The following is a 16,924-nucleotide window of genomic DNA, read 5'->3' as shown; positions in this document are numbered from 1 at the left end:
TGTCAGGAAAAAGAATAAAAAAAAGTCATAGGATAGTGTGTTGGAAAAAGTAATACAAATAGTCGTAGTATATTATGTCGGAAAAAGTAAGAAAAAAAGTCATAGTTTAGTATGTCGGAAAAAGTAATAAAAAAGTCATAGTATAGTATGTCGGAAAAAGTAATAAAAAAAGTCATAGTGGTGTATGTTGGAAAAGTAATAAAAAACGTCATAGTATAATATGTCGGAAAAAGTAATAAAAAACTCATAGGATTGTATGTTGGAAAAAGTAATAAAAATAGTCATAGTATAGTATGTTGGAAAAAGTCATAGTATAGAATGTCAAAAAAAGTTTAAAAAAAAGTCATAGTATAGTATGTTGACAAAAGTAATAAAAAAGTCAGAAAAAGTAATAAAGAAGTCATAGTATAGTATGTCGAAAAACGTCATAGTATAGTATGTCGTAAAAAGTAATAAAAAAACTCATAGGATAGTATGTTGGAAAAAGTCATAGTATAGAATGTCAAAAAACGTTTTAAAAAAGTCATAGTATAGAATGTCAAAAAAAGTCATAGTATAGTATGTTGGAAAAGTAATGAAAGAAGTCATAGTATAGTATGTTGGAAAAAGTAAGAAAAAAGTCATAGTGTAGTATGTCGGAAAAAGTAATAAAAAAGTCATAGGATAGTATGTTGGAAAAAGTAATAAAAAAAAGTCATAGTATAGTATGTCGGAAAAAGAATTTAAAAAAGTCATAGTAGAATATGTCGGAAAAATTTATAAAAACGTCATAGTATAGTATGTAAGGAAAAAGAATAAAAAAAAGTCATAGGATAGTATGTTGGAAAAAGTAATAAAAATAGTCGTAGTATATTATGTCGGAAAAAGTAAGAAAAAAATTAATAGTGTAGTATGTCGGAAAAAGTAATAAAAAAGTCATAGTATAGTATGTCGGAAAAAGTAATAAAAAAAGTCATAGTGGTGTATGTTGGAAAAGTAATAAAAAACGTCATAGTATAATATGTCGGAAAAAGTAATCAAAAACTCATAGGATAGTATGTTGGAAAAAGTAATAAAAATAGTCATAGTATATTATGTTGGAAAAAGTCATAGTATAGAATGTCAAAAAAAGTTTAAAAAAAAGTCATAGTATAGTATGTTGACAAAAGTAATAAAAAAGTCAGAAAAAGTAATAAAGAAGTCATAGTATAGTATGTCGAAAAAAGTCATAGTATATAATGTCAAAAAAAGTTTTAAAAAAGTCATAGTATAGTATGTTGGAAAAGTAATGAAAAAAGTCATACTATAGTATGTTGGAAAAAGTAATAAAAACGTCATAATATAGTATGTCTGAAAAGTAATAAAAAAAAGTCATAGTATATAATGTCGGAAAAAGTATTCAAAAAAGTCATAGTATAGTATGTCGGAATAAGTAATTAAAAAAGTCATAGTATTGTATGTCGAAAAAAGTAATGAAAAATGTCATAGGATAGTATGTTGGAAAAAGTAATAAAAATAGTCATAGTATAGTACGTCGGAAAAGTAACAAAAAAGTATAGTAAAGCATGTCGAAAAAAGTCTTAGGGTTAGGGTTAGCAGTCATAGTATAGTACGTTGGAGAAAGTATTAAAACTAGTCATAGTATAGTATATCAGAAAAATGTATTAAAACAAGTCAGAGTACAGTATGTTGGAAAAAGTAAATAAAAAAGTCATAGTATAGTATGTTGAAAATGGTGCTTCCCCTCAAGTTGGGCCATTTTTATTACTCATTGCGTGACCCTTAATCATTTGGACTTAGGTCAACTGAACAACTGATATTAGTGATCAAAAGATGTGATCTTTAAGATGCATTATACACTGAAAATATGATATAGAAATCATTGTCTTTCAGTCTACCTTTAATAATGTTTCTATGATTAAAACTGTGTATATACTGTGTGTGTGTGTATAATGCGTGTGTGCGCAAAATCCCTTCCAACTCCTGCAGAAGGCCTCGGATACAGCCAAAGTAGACAACAAGAGGCTGGCTCAGAGTTCGGAGCAGTCTGTGTTGACCAACACTAGTTTACACAGCAAACTGGAGCAGGCCAGAGACCAGCACCAGGCTGCCATCACACTGAGGTGACTTGACATGTGTAGGTGAACATGCCTAAACAAGACATCTTAAATGGCATGTAATACGGATGTGTTTGCTTGCTGTTGTCATATATTGCAGAGATGAGGAGTTGCGCGAGGCTTGGACAAAGATTAGTCATTTGTCAGAATAGCTGGGCGCTATAAAGCAACAAACAAGGCAAGACTATGACTCTTCTGGGAAAACACTGCATCGAGAAATCTCCGAGGTACCAAATGGCAGAAATATTTCATTCTTTTGTATTCATTTTTTATTAAAGAAAATAATCATTGTGATTTCAGCAATAAATTCTGTGCAGGCACACAATACTCCACAACAAATGATGACATCTTGTGCAATCCCTGATTGAACGGTATCCCAGCCTCAAACGGGTGTTGAAGGACCTACAAATAGGACATGAGATTAAAAGTTGGAAGCAGGCAAAACAATTCTAAGCTGTTAAGAGATTTACTGAAGTGTGGAAATATGTATGGATATGCATAATCCTTATTGAAAACCTGTCTGACTATGCTGTTTGCTCTTGATGCCGTGTACAGAACAGTAAAGGCTGCCTAGCTCAATCACAAGACCCTTTGTTTAGCCCATTCATACATTCTTATCGTTAATTAGCAACCGATACTGACACTGAATCAACAAATCATACTAGCACCCTTTTAGTGATCCTGTGCGTCAGGGTTACCCTCTTTACCCTGTTTTTGTGAACTCTGTTTTTGTGAACTTTCCTTGTCTATAGCTAAAAATGACAGTTAAAGACTCGTTGAGTGCCAATCAGGAGCTCCGCCGACGGGTGTCTGAGCTTGGGTGGCTGGTGTCCAAACAGAAAGCTTGTATAAGAGAGCAGAGGAGCCAGCTGGGGCAGCAGCAGGACAACTCTCAGAAAGTTGAGGTAATGTTACACCCTGCACACAATAATAAGAAAGTTGTAAAAAAAGTAGAAAAACCTTCATTAAATGTGGCGTTATGATCTCACCTGGAATGATTTAATGTGGTTTAGTGAAGACTTTCAGTGTCCTCTAATGGTCAAAATGTAGTTTCATTTGTCCCCAACCTGACAACATTACAATTCTGGATGAGACACACTGACGGTTATTAATTTGTTTTTAATTATCTGCAGTACCAGCTCAGATTGAAGCTATTGAATATTGGCCCAACATAACAGCTTTTTATAGGACTCATTTAGAATATTGATTAAGATATTTGAGCTTGTATTGTCCTTTAAAAAGTCTCCTTTGTTAGATCCTAGAGATAGGAGAGAAGGTTTGGACCATGGACAGGTACATGCAATTCACAAGAGATGCATCTTAAGCTTTACTCAATTTATTGCCAGAGATGTTTGTTTAAAACACTGAGCCTGTGTAAATATTCAGTCTTCTGTGTCAACAGAGGTTTGAGGAGAGAATCTGGAATCTGCACAAGAAAAAGCAGGCTGACAGCAAGCCCCACAAAGTTAGAATGGACACCCCGCAGGTACCATATTTAACAAACCTTCAGCTTTTTATTAATATTGTTTAGTCAACGGGTTTGTCAATGATTCCTAAACATACTTTTAGTTAAAAGTTTGTCACTTTTGATGCCTTATTTGAATAAAGGATGTCTTCAGTTGCATAATATAGCTATTGTATTATCACTGGAAGACTTAAATTGATCACTCATGCTCAAAATTAATATTTTCTATTGATTTGTTTAGAAATGGCTTTTGAGTCAAATTTCAGTTCTGATTTAATTCAGATCTAGGATTTCATTTATACTTATATTACTTTCTATAGATTTAACATTTTGGTTTTTGCTCTTAGAAAAACAATAACCAAGCTTTAAAATGATGAGAATGAGAAGAATTTTGTACTTCACCACTGAAAACTGATCTTAGTTGAAAGAAGTCTATGGAGCGTTATGGAAAAAGACTCCTGTGGTAGATATACAGATATGCATCAGGCTTACAGTTGTTACTTTACATTCAGACAGATCAAAAATAATTCAGTAATGGATAGAATTCACATAAATCAAAACGTCTTGTGCCTGTTTGGTCAGTCAAAGCATATGCTTGGTGCATACTACACTACAGGACGGTCCAGTATAATTTGTTTTCCAAGGAAATTCCAGGACAATTCCAGGACACTGACAACTGTAATCTATCTCCTTAATTAACCATTCATCCTGAGGGGTGTTTCATAAAGGTGGCTCAGAAAAGCAGAGTGTATTGTGAAAAGCAGGGCATTTAATGAGTCTTAAAGCCTAGTTTTGATACGGGACCAATACCCAAAACAGTTGGCGAGTGGAAAATACGAGCCAAAGTCGTCTAGTGTGAACTATACATTAATCGCAACGCATTTTAAAGCACATATATTTCCTGAAATAGTGTGCAGACCCTTTAAACCAAAAAAAAAGGAATTAGGTCAGATTTAAAATACACAGCTGTAAAGAGGCTCCTTCAGGAAGAATTTTTGGAATAAAAACAGTGTCCCAGTCTGGCAGACTGATTGGAACTAGTTTAACTGGTACTGTTGTATTGATGAACCACCTCTCTGGTTTGTACAGCTTGTTGAGGTTGCATTGTAAATGTGTTGTTTGATTCCTGGGTGCTGTAGGTTTTACACAAACGGGAGGCAGAGTGGGAGAGGTGGACTTCTACCATCCAACGCTGGGAGGCCAAGAGAGAGCTGGCTCACATCACTGCAGGATCCAAGCCTGTGAGGACACAGCTGACAACACAATCACACTGACAGATAATAACCCACATATCTCACACAAACACACACCTGCCCATAGACTAAAGCAACATGACAGTGATCCTTTGTATTTATTTAAACATTAAATGATGTCCAACAAAGAGGAAGAGATAGCAGCCATGTGCGAAATAGCAGCTTTAGAGTCAGACGTGTGTGTGTGTGTGATGTCCTCCATCTCTATCAATCCTAATTTAATGGTCAGGAGGGAAACATGCACTCTCATCAAAACAAACTGTACAACCATAACATCTGTTATACTTCTTCACTGTACAAAGATTCTTATTTTTTGTTTATACAAAAGTAATTATTTTTAAATAACACTGCGTACAAATGTATGATTCTCCACTTACCAGAGTTTGCACTTCTTATGTACAGAGTGTTGGCTTGTTATTTGGTGAGTTAACTGTGGATATAATGTATAATGGGCCCTCACACTCTCCCTCTCACTTGAATCCCAGTTAGTATAAGATCATTTAGAGTTCATCAAGAAAGACAGAGATGTGAATGGTCCAATAGAAGAGTTGTAGGAGGGGTTGCCCTTGCTGTGGATTCCACTAAAGAATCCTAATATCTTCTTTTTTTTCATCCAATGTTTGACAAGTACAGTAAACCAGCTCCTTTGTGATTGTACCGCAGGCTGAAGAGTTGAATGTAGATATAGACGCAAAGATCCTCCATTTGGCGCTTTGCTACAAATCCTGAGAAAAACATCCACCATAAGTCCACCTTGTTTTAAAATAAAAAAATGTTGACAAATCTTAAAAACGTACAAACACTCACAGTAACAAGACCAATGCAGGCAAACGATTACAACAGTCATGACGATTTAACAGTGACCATTGATCTCTGCAGCCACAAGAGAGTAGCATTGCGAGACAAATCAAACTCCAGTACCAAACTGATAACAACAGCAGCATGTTGGCAGGCACAAGGATGCTACTAATCTCAGTTCCTTTTAAATTGGTCTTTGTTTGGTTTACATCAGGTACTGAAATCCCTGTTGCTGCCAATCTGTAATATTCTGATATGCTAAAGTTTTTCTACTTGATGCTACAAAGAGAAACAATTGAGGAAACTGTTGCTTAATTAAAAAAACAAATAGCTTATGACTTCTACACATCGTGTACGTAATACATCTGCTAAAATAGAAAAATAGATGATTTTAAAAGTAAATTTTAACATTGAAAAATATATATAATAAAATGATATATATGTACATGATCATTGGCTGTGTGACAAATGCTTTAGTTTGGTTAGTACAGACAATGGACAGTTGTATAAACTTCCTAAATGATGACATGTGAACTGATAATGTTTAAAAAATACATTTCATTCCTGTATCCTTTATAGGCAAGAATAGACTTGATGCACTCTGTATCATCCTGTTGGTTGTCTGATAAATATGTGATGTTGGACAGGTTGTGTGTGCGGGCCGCAAAGATAAAGTTCATCAAAAGGGCAACAGGCGGATGGGGAGTTCACCATACGGAGCATTTGTCCACCGGATTCATCGGGGAACTCTTCGGACAGTGGAAAACACGAGCAAACTCATCAAACTGGGAAACACTGCCAATCACTCTGCAGGCGGAGGAAACACAGGAAAGGTCTATCAGTAATGTGGAGATCATGAAACATCTGTGCCTGCACTTCTGTTACAGTTTAAGTGTAGTGCTTTGTGGATATCTTGGATTATTTTTCAGTTGAAATCTTACTTAAAATGTAATAATAATGCCCACACATGTAATATACTGACTTTTTGGGTGTTTGTGTTTTTTCCTTATGTATGTGAGTATACTAAACCTGTAGTGTTCTGGCGCATGTTTGTCAGTCAGAAGCTGCAAGTAGATGGACTGAGATCTTCTCTTCATACACCAGTTCTAAAAAGACAAGACAACGCTGTTTAAATTAAACAGTTTGACGCCCACAGGTAAAACAATCTAACATTTCACAAAAAGCAAACATTAGAGACAAAAAGAAAAACAGAATACAAACATTTAGCAGAATTAGTTTTTCACCCTCATCCACCTCAGAAATCATGTCATGACCCCTCAGATTTATTTTGTGACCTTTTGGAGGAGGCCCGACCCTAGTTTGGGAACCTCCGGACTAATCTACTTAACTGTAGATGGACCAGCTACAACAGTAAAAATTATACTTATGCATTGATTATGTAAGGGATAATGTAGGGTGAGAGGGTCATTATTTTGACAAAAAATCTTGTTTTAGAAAAGATTTTATTTATTTAAAAATGGTCGTCCAGAGTCTATGATCAGAACTGCGTCCATAGCAATGGTCTGATATTAATAGCAGGGGTCTGCTATTTAGAAATAACAGACCATAGAATGCTGTAATTGACCAATCTGAAGCAAGTTTAACGTTACTGTTACTGCAACGTTTAATACATATTATTAGATATGAAGTCCTACCATTGGTGTTCATACAACTTCCCTCTGGCAAGTTTTAAAGTTGTAAAGATTTAGCTTTAACTGTTACATTAAGCCATGAATTTCAATGATAGCGGTAATAGTTACAAGGAGCAGGGGTGGTCTAGTGCTGAAAGCCATTGTACTATCATCAACGCTGCGTTTTTCATCCCTACAATGGTTAATGCATCCATCAGCTAATGTTGTGATAATATATAACTCCTACCTGCTCTCTGTGATCAGTCGCTCCAGCTGAGAGTGGCAGCTAAATGATTTGAAATGTAAATGTAATGAGAGACAGTGTGAAATTATTGAGAGGCTTCTGTACCTGTGCAAAGGCAATGAAGACCAGCTGTTCATGTGTGTATTTGAGCCCAGGCAGCGGCCTCTCTGGACCATGTTCCCTCACCCACTTCTGATATGCCTGGGCAGTGAGAGAGAGGTGTGTGTGTGTGTGTGTGTGTGTGTGGTGGGGGGGGGGGGGGGGGGGGGGGGGGGGGGGGGGGGGGGGGATAATTAAAGACAGGAGATACAAATTAAATAAGAATCCCTCACCTCATGTTCAAAGTAGCATATTCTCTGTAAGTTCAACTAAGATCTCAAACCAAAACGGAACATTTACAATTTCCTCTTGATTCTTGTAACGTGATGGAAACGTACTTGTTTACTTCAGGAAATCTCACTGATTGACCTGACTAACAGGTACTATGACCCTATTGTTGCATTTTGATATTCAGATTTATTTAAAAGCAATTACTCATTCCCTTTGTACCTTTGATTCTGCATGCACAAAACACTACTCGCTTCAACATAGACCACTGACAAGTTCAATATGGAACTGAATTATGCAGCAACACAGATACTCTGCTGTCCAGGCAAGCGTGCAGGCACACACACACACACACACACACACACACACACACACACACACACACACACACACACACACAGAGCACATAACACATACATCTGTTCTTTACTTTCATACAACTAAAGTACTTATTTATGAAGAATAAAGAAAATGCACAGTGGTGCTACTGAAAACTCAGTATTTACAGTTTGTGAAGACAAAATGCTTAAAAATTAATGGGACTATTACTTACATAGTATGACAGCTTGAGCCCTCCCATGTCAGCTATGTTCTCCCCCAGTGTCAGACGGCCATTCACCTAAACACACAGAAAGGAAACTAATGAAATGCTGAAAGGTCTTAGTATCTCTGTCCCTATACTTTAGTGATAGTATGTATACCTACCTCAAGGATCTGACATGAATAAAAGATTACAGAAAAATGACATCACATTTTCCAAAACTCTAGACACAAAACTCAAAACGGTTAATACTTGTAACACAGGCTGTCTAATGAAATCTTGCACTTGTCCTTGGTTAAAAAAACAAATTTATTATGAAATACCATTGAAACATTACTTTAGATCACACACAAACAAGCTTCCCATACTTTCACTGTGTCATTGTTTGTACAATCATTAAATATTAGTAGTAGTACAGTAGTACTAGTAGTAGTTGTAGTAGTTTGTAGTACAATATAGGTGATACATGTTTCATTATGGTACTAGATGAAAATACAGCCCTGTAAAAGTACTGCAGTGGTAGAGAGAATACTACAGGCACAATGAAATCATTGAACAGAATCTGAAATGTATTATTGGAAAACAATACAGTACAATCACAACATAGTTTTTTAAAATCAAAGCTAAATAATTAGCTAGGGAAAAGACTGTTAAACATCAAATGCAGTGTTCCTCAACTTGCTTGTACTGTAAAAAGCAAAACAAAGAAGTGATTACTGTCCTTCTACAGCCTATAAGCAGATATATATAGCACTTTATATATAAAGTAGGTGTGTGTGTATTGTATCCAAGCAATCGATACAAATGTTAAGAGTTTTGAAAAAAAATTGTATTTTCATCATTGGTTGTGAGTTTTGTATCTAGAGTTTTGAAAAATTACGTCAAGGTTCTGAAATTAGTGCCACAGTGATTGTAAAAAAAATTTATTTCAGTATTTTTTCATTAAAGTTTGTTCTTGCTGATTTCATCTTGTGATTTATTTGTTTTGTTTTTTTAAGTTCTACATTTTGAGAAATATGCTTATTCATTTTCTTGCCTAGTTGGATGTTTGAGGAAAAGATCATTATCACTCTCTTTTTAGAGAGTTTTATCATTCTTCTCATCTAACTCTTGGAAAGAAAGTCAATCGGTGCTGTGGCATTCTGATCTTAAGTGCTTTTCCACCAGTTCTTTTTAGTCAGGTTAAATTGGACTCCGTTCGTTTATTCAATTCAATACAATTTAGTTAACGAAGGTGTGAATACACTAATCAAACTTCTTCCCATATTTGTACTTGCTTAATCCCTTCCTAAGCACAGCTGACCAATAAACAGAGTGAACATTCACACAATATTTGCAGCAATGCAATTTGGTTAGCTTGGATTTTTATGTGTGTGAAAAGAAACCAAACCAAGGGGAAAACACTAAGTGTACAAACGCATCAAGTGATTTGGACCAGAGACTGAAACAGACTATTGGTGTGACAACCTTTGTTAATAGCAGTGTTCAAGCAAGGTCCAACAACTATAGATCCTAGATTTCTCATAATACAATGCAATATGGCTTTTGTCAGAACTTTCCTGGAAGGGCAAATGCCACTTCCCCAGTTTGTAATGCAGGTTCTCTGGTAGAAATCTTCAAGCACAATCTGAGATAAGCCTGTTGACATGGCTATGATTTGTTGCATGCTCTAGGGGAACTGTGTTATAGAATCTTAGCTGACCCATATATCTATGTAATGCTATGGCATAAATTGTATGTGCAAGTGTGTGTGTGCAGACCCACCCTCTGGTTGTAAACAGTGAAGTTATCATAGAGCTTGACAATACATTCAGCCTTCTTCTGGAACTTTCTGTAAGATTCCTCTGTCCACCACTGCTTGAGGTTTCCATGGCGGTCGTACTGGCCCCCTAAGGACATGAACCATTGCATCAACATTGCATGAATTTGCTGCCGAACAAGATGGACGAGCTGTTTGCGCTGAACAAACAGCTGAACAAACAGCGGATCCACCAGTGTTAGCATGGAGACAACACAACCTGCAACTTTCCTTCAAAGTCCAAAAATCTGCCCAGCACATCATCTTTGAAGCATTCTTTTGCTGTGGGAGTCAAACCATTATGAAGTAAAACGATGTTGGGTTGACTTTGGCTGGTGTATCCAGTTCAAGAGCAAACTGAACTGCTTTTCCAGACAACATTTGTAGAATGACTGTTTGTAGTGCACAAACCTACCAATGCCACTCCAGGTTATTCCTGTATTTGGTAGGTGGCTGGCAGACATCTCACACCCCTTATTGAATTAATATTAAAGGGCAGCACTTTTGAATGGAAATGAAAGTTAGAGATTGTGGCTCAAAATACAGTTGCAGGCATCCTACAAATGTCATAAAATTACACAAATCATCCGGGAACCCTTGCTCTTTCTATGAAATAGAATAGTTCAATGCAATAGCGGGAGTATAATTCAAAATGGTGAAAATGTGGGTGTATGAGCAATGTTGTAATGGATAGGTGAAGAGGTTATAGTTCTTACCCCAGTCGTCATATCCATGTGTTAGTTCATGGCCAATGATCGCTCCTATTCCTCCATAGTTCAAAGACCTGGCAGCAGGAAGGAGAGATATGGAACATTACACAAAATTAAAAGTTTCTTGGTATGTGCAGTTGCTTAAAACAGGTCTTGAATTGCCTGTACAGTAAACGCTTGCTCTATCGCGGTTTACCTTTCACGGTCTCACTGCTTCACGGATTTTTGCACAGAAGAAAAAAGAGCGACAACAACTACCGATAACTATGTTCTTCTCTCAAAAAAATACACCTGCACCGCGGGCTTTAGAAGAAAAAAACGGCAATGACTCTGGTCGCGGGGGGGCGGTGGGTGAGGCGGTGCTGATCTCCGACATTTGAAGCCTTCAGTTCGTATTGATGATTAAAATGATTATTTTACAGTACAGTATTTATTTGTAAAAAAACGTTTCCACAGTACTTTTATTTGTTAAACAAATGCTTGGGCCTGTAAAAAGGTTTTGTTCTTTGGTTTCAATGTATTATGGAGTATTTCATCGTGTAATAATTGTAAAAAAATAAAGGTTACTACTTCACGGATTTCACCTATCACGGGTTTTTCTTGGAACTTAACCCCCGTGATAAACGAGGGTTCAGTGTACCTATAGTAAGACTGTAAACTGTTGACAGAAAGATTGAATTCCTAAGCAATACAACACACTTTTGCTGCTACAGTCAAAGTTTGACAAAGTTTGGCGGGTGTGGTATGACCACTATTTTAAGAAGTTAGCTTATGTCAACAAACTTCAGATTTACCTGTGTAACTTTGACTAACATTACTGACTCAATTTGTTTTTTTAAATGTAGTACTATCTAGTCAAATGTTACTTTCTTCTACAGATTCCCAAAGTTAGGTCTGCTTTTCCTCTCACTTTAGAACACAGCAATGTGCCTTTTGACTGATTTGAGGTAGGGCTGTAGTCAAGACCACCTTTGTCGAGTCCAAATCAAGACCGAGTCCAAAGAGGTTTGAGTCGGAGTCAAGACTGAGTCCAGAGAGGTTTGAGTCCGAGTCAAGACCGAGTCCAGGACAGAAAAAAAGGTCTTATGCATGACAGTGTCAAGACAATCAGTTTGGATTATATGTTGATATAAAAGTATAAAAACAGTGTCAGAACACCCAGGATTTATGAGTATAGCCATTCCCCTTGATATCATATGATGATAACTCATAATAGCTACATAGACAATACTTCTACAATAGTACTAGTACTGAGCATTTAAACTGATACTACTACAGTAGTACTAGTACTGAGCATTTGAGCAACTAAATGACAACATAGCTTCACTCCAGATGTAGTGCAGAAATGAAAGGACCAGTATTACAAAGTGTAGCCCTATGGTTGGTTTATAGCTTCCCTAAAAAACATTGTATTCTATTGTTATTTGGACGTGGGTTAATAAGAAATACATGTATTTTCAGAAAACAAAGTTTGGTTAAACAACAATGAACAGCGTGTAGTTTAACATATGTTCGTTAACAAACACATACACACACACACGCGGCAACGTTAGCTAACGTCCGCTAGCATACAAACGGGCTAACTATAGCCAGTTAGTCTTTTTATAACGTAACAAAAACCCACCCATCTCGTTGTCGCAAAGGTTATTTCATGTAATATAATGATGGCTCAAACTAACGCCTCAGGTCTTATGTTGACAACGTGGACGCAGATATAGGAAACTCCGAAGGCAGCCGTAATATTTACCTAGCGTTAGTAAGCTAGGCTAACGCTGGTGCGCTAACGTTAGCAAACATCGGCGTAGCGTTAGCGTCAGCTAGCTGTCTGAACTTGTAAAAAGCCGAGCAATATCCCCCCTGAACTGTGTTTCACTTTCCCTTCAATATTATCATCAACATAATAACAACAACAAGTGGCACTTAAGATCTCATTTTGGATCCATGTTGTTTAAATTGGTATTGACTAAAAAGAAGCTCATTGCCACATTTTCGTCTGTACATACTGATTAGAAAACATCCAATATCTGTTTTACATGTGAGGGGAAATCAGCAATGGGACCTTTTAGCTGCAGTGTGAACATAGCTATATATATATAGTGTGTTAAGTTGTAATTTCCCAAGTTGTTGATACAAAATACAACACCCTGTAACACACCAACCTCATGCAAACACCCACTGGCCCACAACCAACTTGTGCCCACTGCTTCCACCTCTCCTTGACCCTGCGCCGAGTTGGCATGCTGTCTTTGCTCCACTTGCATACATTAAGAGTGATGAGAGGGCAGATTCGGGACTATTCACGTGGCTAGATCTGAAAATGACTTTCTGACAGCTAGTCGATACGCTGCCTCACACAGAGCCCGACTCCCTCGCTAAACTAACTGGCTGATTGAAGCTTCATTATTCTGAACGAGCTGGTGAAGAGGGGTGTGTGTGTGTGTGTGTGTGTGTGTGTGTGAGGGGGGGCGGGGGGGGATATGAGAGCGAGCGAGCGTTTATGGGAGGTTAGGGCTACTGCAGTAATAACTTCAAGGGGACACTATTACGCACACTTTACTACTTCATTAATTAATATTGATTAGCATGCATGGCAGCAGGTAGTGGCGAACACCTCAAATGAAGATGTAGAAGTGTTAGCCAGTGTGGTGGTGGCGGTGAGGGTGGTGGGGTGGTATGAATGCAAGAGCTGCAACTATTTGGACTCTAATGTTTGTATTGGTTTAAATGATATTCAATATGTATTCTTACTGACCAGTTTCTAGCCCACACCAACACATCCTGGATTAATTTTCCTCCGTTCGAAACTTGCAAAGAGTTGAAACGTTTGGCATGGCATTACCATTAAAATCTTTTTCAAAACAGATAAAACTCTGGAGACACAAATATGAAATGATATTGATATTTTAGTGCAACAAATTTGGTTTTCTTTAAATTACGAATGTATTACTTTATGTATGCTATATTGATTACATCTAAAAAATTATGTATTTAGTCTATTACATTCAAATAATCATGGCAGGACTAGTATGTAAAAAATCCTTTAAATTTATTTGGATTTCAGTGCTTATGGTAGAAATATTTTAATTTTAATTCAAAATAATTTCCATCGTGATAAAATCAAAGTTGTGGGGATAATAGTTTCTGCTGATAGAGTAAAAAAAAATGCAGCAACTGTATTTAATATATATATTATTGTCCATAAAATACCTTATATACTGTATGTCAGACATTAGTTAAAATACAAGAAATTCTATCTAGATGTACAACTGAAGAAGAAGAAATAATTTGTGTTCTGCTTTTACTGCATGACTAATTTAAAGTTATAAATAGTTTTGTCCAATAATGCGGTGACTCTGATTCATGAATTAGAACACTAATTCATGAATTAGAGTCACAAAGAGCTAACTGAGATAAATAGACCACATAGAGTCAGACAGGGAGGCTATCTACTTTCATGCACCATCAAATTAGTCGACGGACTCAAATTTAGGCAGGCGACTTCTCAATGACACCTGTTCTATTAGCGGGACCTTGTTCAGTAATTGAGCTCTCGGTGGGTAGTTAAATTGGTTTAATCAGGTGTGTTGGGACTAGAGGGAAGCAGAGGTTTGCCAGACTATCGTAGAATTTAATGACCTTTGCTGTTGTGGACGTGGTGATGTTGTTGCCTCCCTACGGACAGCAGCAGGGAAAGGCAGGGAGAAGAGGAGGACTACTTACTGTGGGAACTCAGGGTTGTAGAGAGTGGGCTGAAGGATGCCGGCAGGAAACACTGGAAGAGAGATAAAGAAACATCATGAGGGAACTGAAGATGTCCAGATACAATTATGAATATAACATACTCTGGTTTTAAGTAGGAACATATTTCTTTTTTTAATCACAGTCAGCACATTGATACAGTCTCATCTAGAGGGAAAGAGAGAGAGCGTTAAGAGGAAATATAAAACAATGATGCCTTAAAGCTGAACTAGCCAGGCTGAAGAATGTAAAATAGAGCGGCTGCTATAGATGACAATGACAGAAAGTCTCTCTATTTGCCCAAATGCATGTCTTTCAGCACACAGCAAGATCAAAATACAAATCAGTATCCTCCACAGCAGCAACTTCTTGCTTCATGCTGAGGAAAACGAAGAACAGAACTAAATGCTCTAAAGACAGTGGAGCCTGGAGATGGTTGTGGATTTTAGGAAGAACGCAGACCCAGCCAGCCCCCTCACCCTTTCCTTCTGCTTCCTGGGCTCCATCATCACCCAGGACCTAAAGTGGGAGCTGAACATCAGCACCTTTATCAAAAAAGCCAGGCAGGCAGCCTTCTTCCCCGCCTTCCTTGCCTCCCGCAGCCGACAACAATTCCCCAAGCGCCCGGTGGTCTGGTGGGTGTCGTCCATGCCTTGGCGGTGACAAATTGGAGTTTATGTCGTACTCAAAAACAGGTAATTCCATGTAGTTACATAGCTACTGGTATGTTCATAACTACTACAGTGCTCAATTACCTATTTTTGAGGGGGAAGTAAACTACAATTTGTCGCCACGAAGGCAGAACACAAACCACACCATCAGGCGCTCAGGGGATGCGTCATGATTTTCACAAAAGCATGGCTGAACACACTTATCAATAGCAGCTAGCAGCTAACAGCTAGCTAGCTCTAGCAGCTAACCAGGGAGGCAAGCTAACCACTAGCAAGAACAAGACAGGGATCTTGACTTTACGTAAGGGCCCTGTTCATGTTGTACAGACATATTAATTACATTATGGGTCTGTTAAGAGGCACAAAGGCCCTCTAAAACTTGCCCTGTTAACTGACGTTTTAGCTCAGTGGAAGCTTGTACACGTAGCTGCAGCTACTCCGTGCTGACTGCACCAATTCAGGTTGGGTCGAAAGTACTCGCATATTTATAAGATCAAGATTAACATAAAAGCTGGCTGGAATTCTCCTTTAACGTTATCAGTGTCAGTCAAATCAGTCAATTATAGACTGTGAGGCATAGCTTCCCATGAAGAGAATTAAAACCCACAATGTTAGGGAGCTACTTTTAATAAACCTCTGTCCTTTTATCTTCATCTACAAACATAATCTGTTTCTAGACATAAAATAAAGTAAGTAAAAGAGATGGATGGAAACTTAAGTGGGCAATATTAATTTGATATTAAAAAAGGAAAGTATGAAAATAAAGACAAAGATAAGAACTGAAGTGGCTTGGTTAAGATAGAGAAATAATGGGTATGGGTTAAAAGAAATGACCCAGGGGACAGATGATGATGATGTTATTGTCTGACTCTTCCTGTCCTCTAGCATACTCTTGCAAGCACACAATTGATTTTTATGTGAGAGATTTAATCCAGCAGGCAGGCAGGCACAGACAGCCAATCATGAGAGAAACCCTGTTATTATACATCCTCGGAGAAGACGAAAAGAGGAGAGATGGAGTTAGGGGGGTGAGGGAGGGAGGGGTGACAGCGCAAGGCCAGATTTGTTAAAACTCGGGACGGTGTTATTGCTTGTTTTCCCTCCAGGGGGTGTTAAGTATGTGAGGTGGAGATCTAAATAGAAAGTGAGCCATGAGAAGGAATATGATAAAAGGAGGGGGATGCTTTTTTTTCTTACAGCGGTCAACATGTTTGTCTTGTTGAAAACAGGCTGCTACATGGTGTAATTGCTTGTAACTAATGTGTGGTTGATGCCGTGGTGCAGAAAGGCAATAGAGAGGGTTCTGTGTGGAGACAGATGACATGGAGAACACAAAGATCTGTATGTACACTGAAGAGTCACACACTCACCCATTTGGTTCTTGTTAGGGAGGTAGTAGGCATTAAGGGCCTGAGGGGGGAGAAGCCACCTGAGGAGAAAACCAGTGTCAAACAAACAGGGTTTTAAAGTTGTAATCCCTCACACACACACACACACACGCGCACGCACACACACACACACACACACACACACACACACACACACACACACACACACACACACACACACACACACACACACACACTCAAATCATAAATCTACCCACTCGAAACACACCCCAATCCTGAGCAGAATCCCAAACACCTCTCTCT

General features: G+C 37.7%; 2 protein-coding genes across 2 annotated transcripts in view; one reads left to right on the top strand and one right to left on the bottom strand.

Annotated features, from left to right (window-relative positions):
- LOC117942361 (coiled-coil domain-containing protein 150-like) overlaps positions 1-5,267 on the top strand; it is a 14,652-nt gene extending 9,385 nt beyond the window's left edge. The window contains 5 exon segments of the mRNA XM_034867773.1: positions 1,969-2,102; positions 2,197-2,323; positions 2,849-3,001; positions 3,499-3,582; positions 4,701-5,267. Coding sequence (XP_034723664.1) covers positions 1,969-2,102; positions 2,197-2,323; positions 2,849-3,001; positions 3,499-3,582; positions 4,701-4,835 — 633 coding nt within the window. The 3' untranslated portion in view covers positions 4,836-5,267.
- A 315-nt stretch (positions 5,268-5,582) lies between these two features.
- LOC117941702 (endothelin-converting enzyme-like 1) overlaps positions 5,583-16,924 on the bottom strand; it is a 35,078-nt gene continuing 23,736 nt past the window's right edge. The window contains exons 11-18 of the mRNA XM_034866719.1: positions 16,643-16,701; positions 14,584-14,635; positions 10,870-10,937; positions 10,120-10,244; positions 8,368-8,433; positions 7,593-7,688; positions 6,642-6,718; positions 5,583-6,419 (exon numbers count right to left, since the gene is read on the bottom strand). Of these exons, the coding sequence (XP_034722610.1) occupies positions 6,320-6,419; positions 6,642-6,718; positions 7,593-7,688; positions 8,368-8,433; positions 10,120-10,244; positions 10,870-10,937; positions 14,584-14,635; positions 16,643-16,701 (643 nt within the window). The 3' untranslated portion in view covers positions 5,583-6,319. The remainder of the gene's footprint in view (positions 6,420-6,641; positions 6,719-7,592; positions 7,689-8,367; positions 8,434-10,119; positions 10,245-10,869; positions 10,938-14,583; positions 14,636-16,642; positions 16,702-16,924) is intronic.

This window comes from Etheostoma cragini, chromosome 3 (assembly GCF_013103735.1).
Source record: "Etheostoma cragini isolate CJK2018 chromosome 3, CSU_Ecrag_1.0, whole genome shotgun sequence".
Taxonomy (NCBI): Eukaryota; Metazoa; Chordata; class Actinopteri; order Perciformes; family Percidae; genus Etheostoma; species Etheostoma cragini.
This window is presented reverse-complemented; position numbering and strand designations above follow the sequence as displayed.